Source organism: Syngnathus leptorhynchus, chromosome 12, assembly GCF_054491065.1.
Source record: "Syngnathus leptorhynchus isolate UIUO chromosome 12, UIUO_Slep, whole genome shotgun sequence".
Classification (NCBI taxonomy): Eukaryota; Metazoa; Chordata; class Actinopteri; order Syngnathiformes; family Syngnathidae; genus Syngnathus; species Syngnathus leptorhynchus.
Window position 1 is genome coordinate 10,077,834 of NC_141206.1, and position 17,389 is coordinate 10,095,222.

The 17,389-nt window shown below is 49.8% G+C and overlaps 1 protein-coding gene across 2 annotated transcripts; it reads left to right on the forward strand.

Annotated features, from left to right (window-relative positions):
• The first annotated feature begins 2,338 nt into the window (after nt 1-2,338).
• On the forward strand, nt 2,339-17,316 carry pik3r1 (phosphoinositide-3-kinase, regulatory subunit 1 (alpha)). Of its 2 annotated transcripts, XM_085925260.1 has the most exons (15): nt 2,339-2,575; nt 3,357-3,932; nt 8,646-8,738; nt 8,860-8,934; nt 9,236-9,367; nt 9,965-10,166; nt 10,414-10,496; nt 13,488-13,689; nt 13,774-13,954; nt 14,032-14,157; nt 14,233-14,375; nt 14,461-14,637; nt 14,719-14,793; nt 14,872-15,042; nt 15,120-17,316. In XM_085925260.1, the coding sequence occupies exons 2-15, from the start codon at nt 3,587-3,589 to the stop codon at nt 15,307-15,309; spliced, it is 2,196 nt and encodes a 731-aa protein (XP_085781386.1). In that variant the 5' UTR covers nt 2,339-2,575; nt 3,357-3,586; the 3' UTR covers nt 15,310-17,316. The 2 variants fall into 2 exon arrangements, with proteins under 2 accessions (XP_085781386.1, XP_085781387.1); XM_085925261.1 differs by lacking the exons at nt 2,339-2,575; nt 3,357-3,932; nt 8,646-8,738; ... (2 more) ...; nt 9,965-10,166; nt 10,414-10,496 and adding an exon at nt 10,535-11,788.
• Nucleotides 17,317-17,389: the final 73 nt, after the last annotated feature.

A 17,389-nucleotide genomic window follows, 5' to 3' on the forward strand; every position in this document is an offset into this window, starting at 1 on the left:
GTGGTGACAAATCAGCTTTGGTGGAAGATTAGCGTTAAGAGCGGGATTGAGGCTGTCCCACATCTTTGGCATCAACTGACTGGACAAGCATCCCGACCGTTGGCTTTCCTTTTCCTCTCACCATACACTTTGCTTTTTGTCCTATTTTAGTGACCAAGCAGGCAGAAATAAACGACCATCCTGCCAAGGCCTAAACTTTGACACTGACCAAAAATATAATTGCAACACTTTGGGTTTTTTTTTCCATTCACATGATACATCCCGTAAATTCTCTATTCTAAAAAGGGGATGGTGATGATATTGATGATGATGGTGGTGGGCGTGTCTTGCAGACAAAGGAGGGAAATGGGTCACATGATGAAGGTGCCTGGCGAGCTGGCGGCGGAGGCCCCGTTTTGCTCCTGCTCTTGGCGTGACCTACTTCATGTGACATGTTTATGGCTGATGCATGGCCTCCTCCTCCTCCATCTCCTCATGCCCCCAAGCCTCCATGTTTTTTTTGAAGCACCCCTCTCAAAGACATCACATCTTGACAGTTTTCAAACGTGCGTACGTGAAAGAATAACTGAATTTGTGTTTGTGGACGTCAAGCAAAATGTTCAATGTTAGTACTTTGAAAAAGTCTGCTAGCTTCATTTTGGAGTCGTAGAGGGGCGAAGGAAAATTAGCATAGATGTTACGCTAATTCTAAAGCTTCAAATAATGCCTACTCAAATACACTCGGAGAAACTTAGTGCTCCACTAAATGCGCAGTACAAAAACAAAGAGTGTGAAAGGGGCTGTTGATGGCGTCCATGTGACGAGGGCCTCTCGTATGTCAGCTCGGAGAAGTTGAGTGACTCGATGAATGAGTGAATGGATGAATGGCGAGTGAGAGACTTGATTGAAGGTGAATGAAAGCTTTAAAGGGGCCCCACCTGCTTTTAAGATAACAGACCCCCCCCCCCCGCCTGACACATTTGAACCTTTGACCTCTAACATCAACGCAGATTTACCATACTGAGAAACTCAATCAATTCTGCAGACGTGTTCATCCCAGTCGAAACAGACCTGACCCCCCCCCAACACTCCTATAGTTTTCCTTTTTTCCAGTCTTGGATGGCTCTGTGTATTCCTGTCTGATGCACCTCCCACAGAGAGTGCAAGGGTGCAAATTTCATATTTTAGACGCCATGTTTAGTGACCCCAATGAGCCAAGTGCAACATGGGCCCCTCGCTAGGTGGTCTGCACATGAGCTCTCCATTTGCATAGCAAAAGAACGGAGGCGGGACGCCGAGTGGAACCTCACGGCACACGAAAGCGCCATGAATTATTCACGCCGTGTCTTCAAACCGCCACATTCCAGTTAATGATTACACAAAAAAAAGAGACGTGCTGGTAAACACCTTTACGAGGCTTGGGGAGAACAGTGTATTGTTTCATACACTTACAGTTTGGAGGAGTGGTGATGGGGGGGGGGGGGGGTTTGTAATAATAATACGTTGAAGCAAATTTGTTTTTGGTCTGTAAGGAAGAAAAGCATCGGAGCCCAGCGTATGAATCATGCAGGGAGAAGACGCCTAGCGAGCTAGCAAAGTCGGTCAGACTGTCGTGGTCGCGTCCAAATGGGGAATTGTCTCTCATGAATCATTGAGTGAGGTGGAGAGAGGAAGGAAGCGTCCTAACATTACACAAATGCAAAAACCTTTACCATACGCACGCAATAGCAGAAGGGTGGGGGGAACTTTTGGGACTTTCGCAAAACATTTGCAATCCTTTTTCTTGACGCATTTGAATCCTGTCAATATTCTGCAGTGTGTCCACTTCCCACGCTGTTAGGCCGTCCCGCGTGGGCCCGGCCTGCTGCAAATCTGCTTATACGGCCTCCTTTAGCAGTACACGGAGCTTTACTCTTGATAGGGATTTTTTTTTTTTTCTGTAATTAGGCCACCCGCATTAACCAGCTTGCATTGCACTCGTTACAACGTTACCCCCCCCCCACACACACACACACACTAACGTTCCCACTCTGCACACAAGTAATTAACTGTTGACGTATTGACACCTGAACGGAATATGTATGCTGCGATGACGCAAGACATTTTAACGTTGTGTTACTATGAATACGTGGGCACGATTTAATGGCGCGTAAGTGAGAAGTGCGTCGTAAACGCAGCAGGACTTTGCCGTCGTTACGTAACTTCCACGAGCAGCTCGGGTTGCACGCGTCCAGGACAGAGAGAACAAAAGGGCGGCGTCTCTGCGCCGATTGGTGGGAAGTTTGACTGACAAGACAAAGGAACCAATCAGCGCTTTCGTTTACGGCTCGCCCCCTCTCGTTCGTTCCTCTTGTGCCCTCCCTTCCAGTTTGGCTGCACAGGGCAACGTTTGTCCCGGACTCCGAATCAGCCAGCACCGCAACGTCGACGTGCAGCTGCTGCTCGTAGTATTCGTCAAGCACGTCAACTTGAGAGGAGGGAGTTCATCTTCCGAAGCCCTCCGCGCGGTTCAAGCACGATATTGAAGTACTTCGTGGAGTGGAAGTAAAAGAGGAAACGGGAAGGAACACAACGACTTGGAGCGAGGAGCATTCAGGTTGGTGGTCTACCCTACTACGCATGCGCAAAATGCTTAATGCTTAATGTATATCGACCCCACTCGACGCAATTTTAAAATGCGAGGATATTTGAATTGACTTGCGACTTTTACATCAACTTTCCCCTTCAAATGTGAACTTAAGATCATTTAAGTAAGTCAATTTGTAATTCTTTACAGTGGGGGCTCAAACACCCTCCCCCCCCCGGACTTGCTAACTGTTAGCATTTCGTCAGCCACTCTCTAATCTTCACTTTTAACCTTTCAAAAACCGCGACGGGAAAAAGTCCAAAGTGCCCCGCCTGGTCTTTAACGCCGCACGACTTTCGACCGACGTCGTAGTATTCGCCCCCTGTTCGCCCCCGCGGAAGTTATATAACTTTGACGGCGCAATATATCGAGCTGTCAGGGGAGTGAGAAAGCAAGGAGGTGTTAGCCGCTATGCTGTTAAATGGATACGATGATGTGCACACACAGCGCTTTTTATGGGACACTTTGGCTCATTCACCCAATTTTTAAGATTAGAAAATGATGAGTGTCTTTTTGAAATCTTCTCAAAGTCTTCTGAAGTATAGGTAGTTTAAGTCAGTGGTCCCAAACCACTGGTTTGCGGCCCCATCTGAAACATAGCCAAAACTCATCTCAAAGTACCACTATTGTAATAAATCCAATGCCGGCACATATAATCAATTCCATTTGCATTTAATACATAGTTTAGTGCCTTGTACGTGCTTTGTGTACATTATGCAAGCCATATTAAAAGCAGCGTGTCATCCCGCAGCCCGACTTAGCATCCCTGCAGCATCTCCGCGAGGCGAGGCCTTCTTCTTCCCTGATGGGTGCGCGCTGCCAGGAGGCCACACACAGAAACAGCCGCAAATCACCCAACCGAGACGACAAGTGCGAAAGAATGAAGACCAGCTAGACGTCTCCGCTCTCTCCCAAAAAGAATCGCAGTTTGACTTTGTAGTTTATTTTCCCCTTGGAAACGTGACGCATCTTTTGGACAACATGAGCACGGAAGGCTACCAGTATCGAGCGCTGTACGATTACAAGAAGGAGCGCGAGGAGGACATTGACCTTCACGTGGGGGACGTGCTTCTGGTGAGCAAAGGGGCGCTGGTGGGCCTAGCGTCGCTGGCCTACACCGACGGCCTGGAGCAGAGGCCCGACGAGATCGGCTGGCTGCCCGGCTTCAACGAGACCACGCAGGAGAAGGGCGATTTCCCCGGCACGTACGTCGAGTACATCGGCAAGAAGCGCATCTCGCCGCCCACGCCCAAGCCCCGCCCTCTGCGCCCGCTGCCCGTCGCCCCTGCCGGGTTCCGGACCGAAGCCGATTCCGACTCGGAACAAAGTGAGTCCCGACGTTTTTGTGCTGGTTAACAATCTCGTGAAAAGTAATCTCGCGTGTTGGGACCGCGAGGGGCTTTAAGTGACATTGTTGATCAGAACGAGCCGAGTGTGGCCTCGGCTTCCTGCAGCCGTTTGTGGCGGATGATGACGACATTTTTTTGGCTGCGGTTTTACGGGCAGCAGCAGGAGCAGTGTCCGGGTGGGGCGGCGTTTAGTACCCGCAGCGCGCATGAGTGAGCGTTGTGGCAAACGTAGCACCGAGAGAAGAAAAGTCTCACTGTCCTCGTCTATCTGGGGGGCGGGGGGGGGGGGGGGTGGGGGGCTCAGCTAAAAGGCTAATGTGTGTGTCAAGGATAAGCACAAGTGGAGCGAGGGCCCTGAGCGACGGGCTCGGGAGGACCCTCCCAGCTCCGGGGGGGCTTTGACGATGAAGCTTAAGGCTTTTTTGAGTGGGGGGGCGTTTTGATTTATTGCCCAGAACCAAGTGCCCCCCCCCCCCACTCATCCTCCTCTACAGTTTGCATGTTTGGATAACTCCTGCAGTTGGACTGCCAGGGGGAGGAGGATGATTGAGGCTGGGAAAAAGGGGCTACATGAGTGCAGCAGATGTGAAGAGGCTGAGAAAGCATTCCGCCTCATTCCTCAGCTCCCAAAAACATGAAAGTGGCGTTCCCTTTTCCCGGGCCCCGCTTGGCCAACAATGAAGGAGGCCCACTCATGTCTTCTCCGTGGGGCCACGCCGACGTGACGCTTGCGAAATCTGCTTTTGGAGCCGAGTGGAGAAATGTGCAATGTTTCCTCAAGTGCTTAACGTTTATTTGCTTTTTCACCCAAAAAAAGTGAGCGCACACCTGACATTTGTGTAAATATTGTCTGATCTCTTTTCGTGGGACAACTCCGAAGAAAAAGCGAGCACACCCCCAAGTGAAAATGTCGCTCGCCGAATTTACCGTTTTGCATTGGATTATCTTCTCTGTACGTTTTAGAAGGGCGGAATTGTCGATGTCCGATTTGGAGCCCGGATTGTGCCGTTGTCTGTTTGCGTGGCTTGGTGGAATGCGGCCGTTTGTGTAACTTATCGCCGCAAAACACGTCAATGCACGTTTGAGATAAAGTGCTGCGGGCTGCATCTCGTTGAGGCTGGGGGGGGGGGGGGGGCCTTGAGGTTTTTGCCAACCAGCGAGGGAGCCCGCATCGACATCCGCCGCTCGGCACATCTCTCGCGTTTCTGCTTTGAATCGTGAAGCTTTGAAACTGGCCGGGAAAGGATTTAGCCCAGATTACTAAATCCGCCGGATGGGCAGAGTTTGCATAACGCGTGTGATGTGGCGAGCCACCGGAATGTTCTTCTTTGGTGGCAAACAGTACGCTTGGCGACTTTGTTGCCAAATTGTTGTAACAATTTAGCGGCCACCGTAAACTGCTCACCTGATCGCCTCTGCCGAGAAGCTTTGCTTTTGTTTGTTAGATTTTCTCAACAACAACAACAAATGTTTTCATGATTTCCTTGGTGACTGAATTTTGACAGAGAAAATGATAGTTTTTCCTCCCAGCGATACGGTTCAGTGCGCCAGGGAATATTTTGCAAAATACACATCGGCCGCATCACCTTGGCGTTTCCCCAAAACAAACCCGGCGTGCCGTCCAAGGGATCTTCCATAAAACAGAAAAATATCTTCCCCCCCCCCCCCCCCCCCCCATCTGAGAGTTACTAATTCATTTTCTCGGGAGCAACCCGATACTCTTCGGCGCAAAAGCAAATTCCGAGTAGACAAACATTGCTCAAAGTGTCCCCGTCGAGCGCCTTGTTGACCGCGCGGTCAAAGTGCGGCCCACCGACGGCAAAGGGCCTCGCCGCCATATCTGAACAAAGATGTCGGATCCACCTCATTAGCGGATGGCGTAAAGAGACTGGACCAGCAAAGCTTCTTTGGCGGCGTCTGAGAGCGGGATTAGGCGCCGCGCAGACGAGAGGTGCGACGGCTTTTTAGCGTGCGGAACACGTGCGGGGAGGGAGGGAGGGGCCGTGGCCTCACTTAACCGCTCCGCCGACATCCATCACTGGCTGTCGGGTCGCTGGACGGCAAATGGGAAGCTTTTACGCCGCGGCCTTGAGAACCACTTTAAGCTTTCGGTGCACTTGTGGAATGACGGAATCATCTCACCACTCTGCTGACTTGTTTTACCAGTGAATAAAAAAAAAATGCACACTAGTATACGGATGGACGTCGCTTAATGCTCAAATGGTTAAGTTTCCATCGACATCCTGTCGACATCCAGCACAGCGCTGGCCGGGCACATCTGGTAACGCTCACAGCGCGGCGACGCCCTAAAACCTCACCCAAAAAAAAACCCCGGCGGAGCTCTCGAGCCGCGCCGTCCGTCCGTCCACGCCGCCCATTTGATCAACGTCGCTTTTATGCGCGCCTTCAAAAGGGTTAAGTCGAGCCCAGGCCCCGGAGAAGACATGAAAATGGTTTGTTTGTTCAGGCCAGCGCGTGACACGCCGTTTGCAAGAGCTCAAGGGTGTGTGTGTGTTTGTGGGAGGAGGAGGAGGCGGGGCCTTTTTCTGCATTTTGTTTGCGAATAAATACTTTGAATAATATAACCACAGGGCACACTTTGGCAGCGCTCGCTCCAGTCACTCTGACAGGACCGCGAAATACTGAAGGTTCTCTATAAAATGTTTGTGACCTGAGCAGACCTCGACGGGAGCAGAGAGAGGCGCCATCCGGCAACAGTCCTCTCATTGGTCCACTCCTGCTCGCTCGCTCGCTCACAGCGCAGCGCACACTTGGGCCTGCAGGGCGAGCTGCTGTCTCCGCTGGCCCGGCGTCTCACCAGGATGTGGAATGCGCTCCGGCGCGCCGCGTCCCAAACTTGCTCGCACGTTGGGCAAAATATCTCTCAACCCGCGGCCACCACGTGAGCTTCGCCGGCTTGTCGCCGCCTGGCCTCCCCAGACGAGAAGAAACACTAGAACGTGAAAATGGCCGTCACTTGAGCAGCTTCTCTATATTTACCCCGGCGCGCACTATCTTTAGCGTCCGGCCCAGTCTTGCCCGCACGGTCTGAAGTTCGCCCGGTTCAGACGTGGCGTTTAGCGTGTAGCGGCGGCAGCTGCCTTGGGGCTCACTCAGTCAACCGCGCGGGCCTGCTCGGACCCGTCCGGGGGCGCCTCTTTGCATAGAGACGGCCTCCATTATGGGTGCTTAAGTTTCGTCAAGGTCCGCAATTATCTGTAGACATGTTGACCTTGCCATCTGTCTGGGACGGAAAGCCCCTTTTGGGCGGCCTGTCCAAACCCGTGGTGGCATTGTGATGAGGGAACACGCTATTTATTTATTTATCTATTTATTTATTTATTTTTACACACATGCACTCTGTCCTAGCACTCGACTTTTCAATCGTGCCAAAAGTTCTCGCCCATCTGCAGTCCCAAGAAGAAAGGCAATCCGGGCAGCGGCGGCGGCGGGCACGGCAACGTTCTCGACTTTGTCCGAAACATTATCTCCAGTAAGGCGAGCCCAGATCTTGCAGTCAGTCATTTTTATGGCTGTAATCAGTCAGGAAGGAAAGGTGGGGCTTCAAATATAACTTGTGAATTAATTTCTGAGAAAAAGCCGTCATCCGTGTTGGATATCGGGTCAAGGTGCGCCGTGGCAGCACATCGTGTCTATGGCGCTATTTCGGGAAATATTCCGTCTCAGAGTTCACTGCTTCTGAGACCCCCACCCCCCCCACCCTTCGCACTTGTTCGACATGCACCTTTTAAGTATTTGAGTGTGGTCACCGAGCGTTTTCTTCACACGCAACATGACGGCCAAAGAGGAAGTGGCTTCGGATGAAGCGCTTCATTCTTTGAACACGTGCGGCGCAGCTAGCAAAGCTTGTGTTTAATTGGCCGGGTTTTAAAAAGTAGGACGGGGGTGGAGAAATGAATTTTGAAAGCAAAATATGCTTTTCAAGAAAGACTTCCATTCATAGTATGTTGGCCTTTTTTTGCAAGCGGAGACAGTGGAGCCTTTCAGCGCTGCACTTTCATGTCCACACCTGGCCGGCACTAAAGCGCTTAAGGAAAAAGAAGGAAAAAAAAAAAATTGCCGAGCTGGCTTACCTCTCATCACGGCAAACGTATTTGCTCAGCCCCTCACGCCCTTGTAAACAGGCAACCTTTTTTTTTTTTCTTGGTCGGCCGCGACTTTTTCAACTTCCTGCCAGCTCGTGAGCCGAGCGCGGCACTTCCTGTGCGTCGCTTCCAACCGCAGGCTTTTTTTTCTCATTGCTGCATATTTCAGCACGGCAGCTGTCGATCGACGTGCCGCTAAAAGGCACAGCGCTGCCAGCCGGCCAACCCAAAGTACACTCGAGTCCTTTCAAGTCATAGAGAATTACATTTTTGCCTTCAAGCGAATATTTCCTGTTGTTGAAGATAAATGGACTCATAACATTTTCATTCTTAACATTCCGAGCCTCGTGGCTTTGTCCTCGATTGAGCTTTGCCCGCGAAAGTTTTTGTTTCTACGCCGTGCGCGAAAGCAACAGCATAAAATGCGCAGCAGCGCCGCATATCGGTAAGACGGAATTTCGGAAGCCTGAAGTCAACTCGCACCGTAACCGCAAAGCACGCGTCTCGCCCGTTGGCTTTTTGCCGCTTAACTATTTCTTCTCAAATCCTGACTTTTTTTTTTGTTTTCTTTTGAAATCCTCGCAGGCTTATGGCTGCTGGACCTGACAGAGCAGTTTTCGCTCCCCGAAACGGCGCCGCCACACCTGGCCCGTCTGCTCGACGCCATCGAGAAAAAAGGTGTGTTTGATTTGACAGCGTCCATTATGTACTCATTATCGTTATATAAACAACCTGCGGGATAATACGTGCCTCAATAAACAAAGCCTCCAATTTTTAAAACATTTTAATTTTTTTATAGGTCTTGAGAACCCCACATTGTACCGGACTCTTACTGCAGGGGGCGGTAATGAAGTCAGGCAATATTTGGAGTCTGGTAAGTGGATTTGACACAATGCAAAAATTAAATAAATTGCAAAATGCTTAATGGTAACATTATGCCAAACGCTGTAGTGAGCTAATGGAAATTAGCATCAATTAGCATATATAAACCTTTACATCAGCAACAGTTTGTGGCTTCAATGATTGTCAGATGTTAAAACCCCAAGACCTGTTCTCCGCTGCTCCTTAAGCCCCAGCCCGCGTCCCGCTTCCAGTACTCGCTAGGAAATTGGCAGGTCTGCTTCAGGCACCTGCCTTTGAGAAAAAAACATTGCGGTTTGTTGCCATGTTTGCAGATCCGTCCTCTGGCGACCTGGAGCAGATGGAGCTTCCCGCCCTGTGCGACGGCCTGCGCCGGTACCTTCAGGACCTCCCTCAGCCCATCGTCCCCACCGCCGTGTACGCGCAGCTGGTGCACACCGCCAAAGGTGAACATGTGTTTCTCTTCCTCGCTGACGTCACGTACGACTGTGCTGAACACGGAGTACTCTGAGCGCAAACCGCCAAACTGCCCGAGTACGCTTGACTTTCCAGACACCTTTCCAAACTGTTTCATCTTCTCTCCGCCCCGCATAAACACTCCGGCGCTGTTGAGAATCATTTCCCATCCGCTGCGCACTTTTCCTCAATTGTCTGTTTGCCATTGCGCAGGCCGCTTCCAACGCACAGTGACTTTGTTTGTTTCATTTTACAAATGGCAAGTTGCAAGAAACGCAGGGGCAAAATTCTCGTCCGCTCATAGCGAACGATTGTCACGGCGGCCCCGTCTTGTGCTTGTGTTGCTCGACAGGCTGTCACATGGCCCGAAACAGGATACGTGCGGTTGAAAGCGACTAAAACAAGTCGCTCGCAGGCAGGCAGGCAGGCAGCCAGCCAATCAGCCGCTAGTGTAGCTTTTACTCTCTGTCAAGCGTGTCCCCTCTGTGGCTTGCAAAAAAAAAAAAAAACTTTTTCATTTTGTTCCATTCCTCAAGTCCGGTTGCTATGTTCTCACACGTTGTTGTTTGTTTTTTTTGTCGGGACAGAGGTGTCCAATGCAGACGAGTGCGGCCAACAGCTGCGTCGCGCGGCCAACAGCCCCGCCCTGCCCCCCCAGTACTGGCTGGCCCTCCAGTGCGTGCTGCGCCACTTGGCTCGCGTCTGCCAGAACGCCGCCAAGAACCTGTTGAACGCCCGAGCGCTGGGCGAGATCTTCAGCCCGGTTTTCTTCAGGCAGCAGAGCACCAGGTGGGGAGGAAGGGAGGAAGGGATGTCGTCGTTTTGCTTCATTGGTCATTCACAAGTGTGCTCTACAAAAGTGGGAAAAGTCACACACAATCATTCTCTCAGTTGTCGTGGTGGTGCCCAGGAAGGTCTCAAAGCAGTCGAAGAAATGCCTTCCGTAGGCTGCAGCTAACTGTTGCTAAGCAGGAACCAGCACGGCGCCGGCCGACACGCCCGCTGACGTCTTCTTTGTCCTTTTCTTTTTCTTCAGCTGCGAGCCCAGCCTGGACACCCACGTCAGGATCATCGAGCTTCTCATAGCCAGCGAAAGTACTGAAAATCAGGCGGCTCCAGGTATTTTTTTTTTTCCCCCCTCTTATCGTGCAAAGTTGAACTTCAACCCTTTCAACTATCTCCAAGATGCTTAGCTCACAAATTTGACAAATGGTTACAAATTGGTTTTCTGTGGCACTTTGTTCAAACGTGGCTTGTGCTCAAATGCACTTTTTATTTTTATTTTTTTGACAACTATGCCTCCCGCACAGGCTGTGTGAAAAGTAGGCCTAGATATGGATCGTTAAAAAAATTATTGATAGCATCTCGTCCGAGTAGCGAACAAAGTCTGCACGCGGGGATTTCCAAGCGGTTTGCGAACACGTGTGCTTGTTAATTGCCGTTCCGATGTGGTTGCTGTCCGTTATTGGCGCCGTTGGTTGATGTCACGCAGTGAACTTTCTTTCCCCATTTTCCCTGGCGTTTGTTTGCTTGCTTGCTTGCTTGCTTTATTTATAGTCGTGTTACTTCATGAAGAAGCGAGACGTGGGCGGCTTTGGAATTCCAAAAGGAGGGCTATAATTATACTTTTTACCCAGTTGAAAACTAGCCCTCAATTTTTTGTGTACAAATCTGTGTGTGTGTGTGTGTGTGTGTTGGAGTGGTGATTTTGATACAATTGCGATAACTGATTCATTTTAATGATTAAATTGGTCGTGTGCTTAAATGAGATAAAAGTCTCGGGTAAGGTGGTTGGGGAGCTTTGCTTTAAAGCAACGCCAGTCGGCTCAGGAAGTGTTCGACACACACACACATTTTGAAGTGAAAGGTGTTTGTGTGTGCGTGCGTGCACGCCTCCTCCCGACGAGCGCTCATCTATTTTAAGCTTGCGACAAAAGGTCCACTTAGATTTGGTTGGCTGGAAAGCGGAGCTGCCACAGAGCGCCTCTTGTTCAGCCCCAGCCGCCACCCCCACCCTCCCTGAGTGTCCAGCTCAGCAAATATTTGAAAGTTTGCAAGTTAATCATAAGTTACCTCCTCTTCTCCAAACACACGAGAGAGAGAGAGAGAGAGAGAGAGAGAGAGAGAGAGAGAGAGAGAGAGAGAGAGAGATAGAGAGAGGGCGGGGACTGTGAGAGCGAGCGAGCAAGCAAGAGTGGAGCTCTCAGCGCGGCGGCGGAGGCTAATTATTAGCGTGGCAACGTTCGGCACGCCGCACCTGTCCTCGCGCGCCGCCGATTAGCCGAATTCTAGCAGAGAGGAGGCACATGGAACTCTACCTTACGTGAACTCCATTTGGATTTAATGTGATTTTTTTTTTTTGCCGTTGGAAAGCCAAGACGCCGACAAGAGAAGCATGCACAACTTGCAACGTAAGTCTCTTGACAGCAACTGGTGCCCGCGGGCAGCAATTACAAACAATTATCGAAACTTTGCTGCCTCAGCAAAAGTAACATAGAATTCAATTCTCAAATGAGTCCATAACTATATTTTATAATCAATTAAATTTGATCGATCCAATTCCTCAGAATTCCAGCTTCTCAAGCGCAACCCCGAAGTCCTCCATAATTCATTCTTGTTATTCTCGCAACTCAAACTTTTGCGATACCAGAATCATTGATTCCTCGACAGATGGACAAATTCAAACGTTTCAATTTTGAATTGCGCCACTTTGTCACGTCCGCCTTATTTGAGCCCCGCTGCACTTTCACGACCCGATGGCATTCCACTTGAGCTGATCTACCTTTCCAAGAAGCGCCATCTATTTTAGCAGCGCTCAGGAAATGGAGGCGGTTATCCGTGTCACGCTGCGGGATTACCAGCGTATTTTGGAGGTGGGGGGGTTGTGTGGACGTGCCTTGCCGCAGCACAGCCAGCTTGGCTTTGTGTGCTGGCCACAGCCGAGAGGGGAGGGAAGGGGAGGGGCCGGGTGGGCTGCGGGGACCGGAGCGAATGAGCGAGCGAGCGAACCAGGACGGGAGGGAGGGAGAGAGGATGGCGAGGGAGGAAGAGTGTGAGGCAGCCAGAGGACGAGAGATGTCAGACGCACGCGAGGTCTCGTCACCGCAAGACGCCCGGAACATTTTAGGAGTCATTTAATGATCCTCTTGAGTGTTTTGGGTTGGAAATCAAAGCGAGAAGGAAACACAGGGAAAAGCTTTTGGGGATGACTTCATGCCGCCGGGAAATGAAGGATGCCGGAGCGCCCGGTGACACAGCTCCCGCCTGATTGGCTGCGGTGAGTGATGTAACGCGTTACCGAGCAGGTTCTCTTTAATGGATTTTTTTTTTTTTTTATCCCTCTGTGATGATTTTTATAAGATAGCTAGCATGTGTGTCAAAAGAGTTGGAAACTCTTGCATTGGATGATGTTAATAGTTGTGGAGCTGGTGTAAAATACATGGACGGACAGGCTTTTTAGTATGAAAAAGTGGCGTGTTTGACTGGCGACCAGTCCCACATGGGAGTGTTAAAGAAAATGGAAGGACTGGATTTTAATGGCATGTAAATATAAAAGTGGTGTGCAGGCTGTGCAGAGGCAGGAAGCCACCCCCCCCGCCACCCCCCAGCCTCCACCGCCGCAAAGGCTGGTTATAAATAGAGCGGCACCTTTAGCACCACCCGTTAAACTGTCAACGAGCGAGGGGCACCGTCACGGATTTAAGATTATTTCCGCCGTTCGCAATGTTCCGACGGGTCGCACGCCATCGCTGTCGCCAGCTGTTGCCTAAAAGCCGCCCGCCCGTCCGCACGCAGCGTTCCAAAAATGAGACTCGGGTCTGGAATGTTCCGCCAATGAAAGCATGAACGGCTCTGTGGATTCATGGGCGGCTTTTCTCAATGGAATTCACTCTTATGGATCGACTGGAGGGATGTCTTAAGATCAGTTGAATATTTTCAATGCTTGACGGACGGGCTCATCAACTTTGTTTGCTCCGTGTCCCGTGCATTTTTTGTATACTGTTTTTTTTTTTCTCTTTAAAAGTATTACTTCAAAGAAACTAATAATGATTTTATTAAAAAAAAAAAAAAGACTTGACTTGACCTGTTGTGTATCTTTGTCTCCTTCAGCTCTTCCTCCGAAGCCGCCTAAGTCCGCCCCCGTCACTAACAACGTTCAGAACAGCAGCATGGCGCTCCAGGACGCCGAATGGTACTGGGGAGACATCTCCCGCGAGGAGGTCAACGAGAAGCTACGGGACACGGCGGACGGTACCTTTTTGGTTCGCGACGCGTCCACCAAGATGCACGGCGACTACACGCTAACGCTGAGGTAAGTGCTCACTCCTGTCTTGGCTTTTTCCATTTAGCGTTTAGCGGCTAGTCTTGATTTGCTCCATTTTTTTCCTTTTGACAGGAAAGGCGGCAACAACAAACTTATCAAGATATTCCACCGCGACGGAAAGTACGGCTTCTCGGACCCGCTCACCTTCAGCTCCGTGGTGGAGCTCATCAACCACTACCGCAACGAGTCGCTGGCACAGTACAACCCCAAACTGGACGTCAAACTGCTCTATCCCGTCTCCAAGCACCAGCAGGTTGGTGACGTTAGCTTCCGCCGCCGGTGGGATCCCGCCAGGCCAAGCTTGACGCCGTCCGTGCGCTCCGTTCTCAGGATCAGGTGGTGAAAGAGGACAACATCGAAGCCGTGGGGAGGAAGCTGTGCGAGTACCACCAGCAGTACCAGGAGAAGAACAAGGAGTACGACCGTCTGTACGAGGAGTACACCAGAACGTCGCAAGTAAGTGCCGCGGCCTCTTTTTCATTATTTCATCCACCGAGGCATTGGGCTAAACGCGTCCTCGTCTTCGTCCAGGAAATCCAAATGAAGAGGACCGCCATCGAGGCCTTCAACGAAACCATCAAGATCTTCGAGGAGCAGTGTCAAACGCAAGAGCGCTACAGCAAGGAGTACATTGAGAAGTTCAGGAGGGAGGGCAACGACAAGGAGATCCAGAGGTAAACAAGCCATTAGCCTTAGCATCCACTGCTCCGCCTGGAGCTGTTAACAGTAGAACTAAACGGGGGCAACCTGTGCTTCCAGGATCATGGGCAACTACGAGAAGCTCAAGTCCAGGATTAGCGAGATTGTGGACAGCAAGAGCCGCCTGGAGGAGGACCTGAAGAAGCAGGCGGCCGACTACCGGGAAATCGACAAGCGTATGAACAGCATCAAGCCGGACCTCATCCAGCTACGCAAGACCCGAGACCAGTACCTCATGTAAGTGGACCTGAAGTCACGTGTGCTACTGTTGGAATCTGACGTGTGATTTACTGATTTGTGTACCTTGTGGCCTTGCAGGTGGTTGACCCAGAAGGGCGTCCGGCAGAAGAAGCTCAACGAGTGGCTGGGAATCAAGAACGACAACACCGAAGAGTAAGGGTCAACTTTGCGCCAAGAAATCCCACGCTAATGGCTAACATGCTAACGTGCGTCCTTTTTGTGACCCCGCAGTCAATACTCGATGGTGGATGACGACGAAGACCTCCCCCATCACGACGAGCGCTCCTGGAAACTGGGCAACATCAACCGGCTGCAGGCCGAGGCGCTCCTCCAGGGCAAGCGAGACGGAACCTTTCTGGTGCGCGAGAGCAGCAAGGCGGGATGCTACGCCTGCAGCGTCGTGTGAGTATCCGGCCCGCTTAACTCAGAAAGCGCTGAATTACGCGACATTAACGCCAAACGTATTCTTCCTGGCGCAGCGTGGACGGCGAGGTGAAGCACTGCGTCATCAACAAGACGCCGTCGGGCTTCGGCTTCGCCGAGCCGTACAACCTGTACGGCTCCCTGAAAGAACTGGTCCTCCATTACCAGCACACGTCTCTGGTGCAGCACAACGACTCTCTGAATGTGACGCTTGCCTACCCGGTCTACACGCAGCAAAGGCGGTGAGGCGGGTGGGGGGTGGGGTGACGAGGCCTCACTGGCCAGGAGGGGAGGGGGGGGGGGCGGGCCAAACGACTAAAAGGACACTTGAAGCGTTTTCAGTGACTGCCTGACGAGTCTGAATGTACACCCCACCGATCTTGGTTGAAGCGTTTGTGTGCGGGATGGAGTTTCACCCCCCCCCCCCCAAATGCCTCACCCTGGACCCCCTGCCCATGGACACTTTTGAGGCCTTTTCCTAAACGGTGCTTGTGGACTCTATAACGCTTTACCGGCCGCGATGGAACTCGACTCCCCTGTTGTTGGTGCGTGCGTGTGTATCGACAGGAGAGTGTGTTAGGGGTAATGTGTGTTTTTCTTGTTTGTCTTTGGTGTTAGTGTGTTGGTATGTGATGAGAGAGTGTGCGCGCGCGTGTGTGTATACAAGAGTGAATGCATGTGTTGGAGACACTGTCCATGTGACCAAAACTCGGGAAATCACGAAGAGTGTTGTGTCGTGCGTGTTGAGGTACTCACTCGTATGATCTGTCCAATAGCAGACGTGGATCAGCTGATCAATGTAGCATAATGGCACTTTTGAAAGGTTTTTTTTTTTTGGTTCATTTTGGATGAGTCCTATGGACTTTTTGGTGGCAGAGAAAGTGATGAAACTATGAACCAAGCGCACCAAAGCAAGAAAAAAAAAGAAAAAATCCCATTGAGAAAAAAAAAAGTTCCAGCTGATTTGATTTTCTTTCTGGTTTCTGATCTGCTATGCAATTGTTTGTTCACACTCTGTTGCAAACCGTGATATAAGCTTGTGTAAATATCCACAACGGTATTTTTAATGTACAAACGCCAACCTACCGTCAACGTATGATTTTTGTTTTTAGAAAAGATAATAATAGTCCAACTTTATTTTGAATGAATTTATCAACGGGCGGAGGGAAAAGATATTTTATTAATCCTGCGTTGCTTCAAACTGCTCCCGTTCTCAGGCAGAACTTTTCCGAATGGTCCAGACCGCTTCACTCGCAATTGCAGTTGATGCGGAACACCGCAGTATAGATTTATTTTCATACAACAAATATATATATATAAATAGAAATATATATATATATATACGTGCCCCCACATGAGACAAGAGTGGCAAATTAAGATTTAACATTCACGATTCACTTTAGTAATTTTCTGTATCAGAAATTGACATGTGTAGACCGCGTGGATTAGCTCATTTCGCCTCCTGTTTCCATGCGAACGTCATTAGCGTTACCTTCTGAAATGACGTCGGCCCCGGTAGCACATCTGCCGTCCACGTTTGTTCTTAAAGCTACTCACAAAAGGTTACGCGTATATTAAAAAAAAAAAAAAATTCCAAGGATGTCTATTGTGCAAGACTGGATGGCGCAGTCACAGAAAGCAATGCAAGCTTACATCCTTGGAAATAAATGTGGGTGTTCAGCTTTCTGAAAAGTACCAACTTGTAACTTTTAGAAGAGAAACTGTCTTGTACACCAGGAGAAAAATTGTCACAATTTCAATTTTCACCTCATTTCCCTTACAAGTTGACCTACTGTGTGAAATTCTGATGTCCAAGTGGCAGGCAACAAGTCAATGAAAATTGGATCATTTCCCACATTAGCTAGCTCATAAGCTAACTACTAATAGAATGCAAGAATGTCATTGCTAACCATAGCACGTGTACACTTGTTTCATTTTAAAATCTTTTTGACTGAGAAAAAAAAAAATGCTCATCAAGGCTACTAGATGTGTCACATGTGACATTTTGTTTCACCTTTACAAACAAGCTGCTGATTTTGTTCTTTTATGTTATGGTGTATGATGATTTCTTTTCTAGTTTCCTCAGCATCACCATTCTTTTTGTTTTCTTCTCTGGCTTTGTACGACGAATGGAATTTTTTTTTTTTTTGGCGGGAGCTCCCATTTTTGTTGATTAACTTGATGGTTTACCGGTGTTGCTTCAAACCTGTTTTGGGCTCCGTTACAAAATAAAAACCCTTTCTTTTTAAGAAACTCTTAACGTATCCATTATGTGCACAATTACGACATAAGACAAACTATATAAGGTTTAACATATTTTAGATTT

Coding starts and splice junctions, on each gene's coding strand:
- pik3r1 (XM_085925260.1), top strand. CDS start 3,587: ATGAGCACGGAAGGCTACCAGTATCGAGCGCTGTACGATTACAAGAAG. Junction 8,739..8,859: donor CGACGCCATCGAGAAAAAAG/GTGTGTTTGATT, acceptor ATTTTTTTATAG/GTCTTGAGAACCCCACATTG. Junction 14,638..14,718: donor ACCCGAGACCAGTACCTCAT/GTAAGTGGACCT, acceptor GTGGCCTTGCAG/GTGGTTGACCCAGAAGGGCG.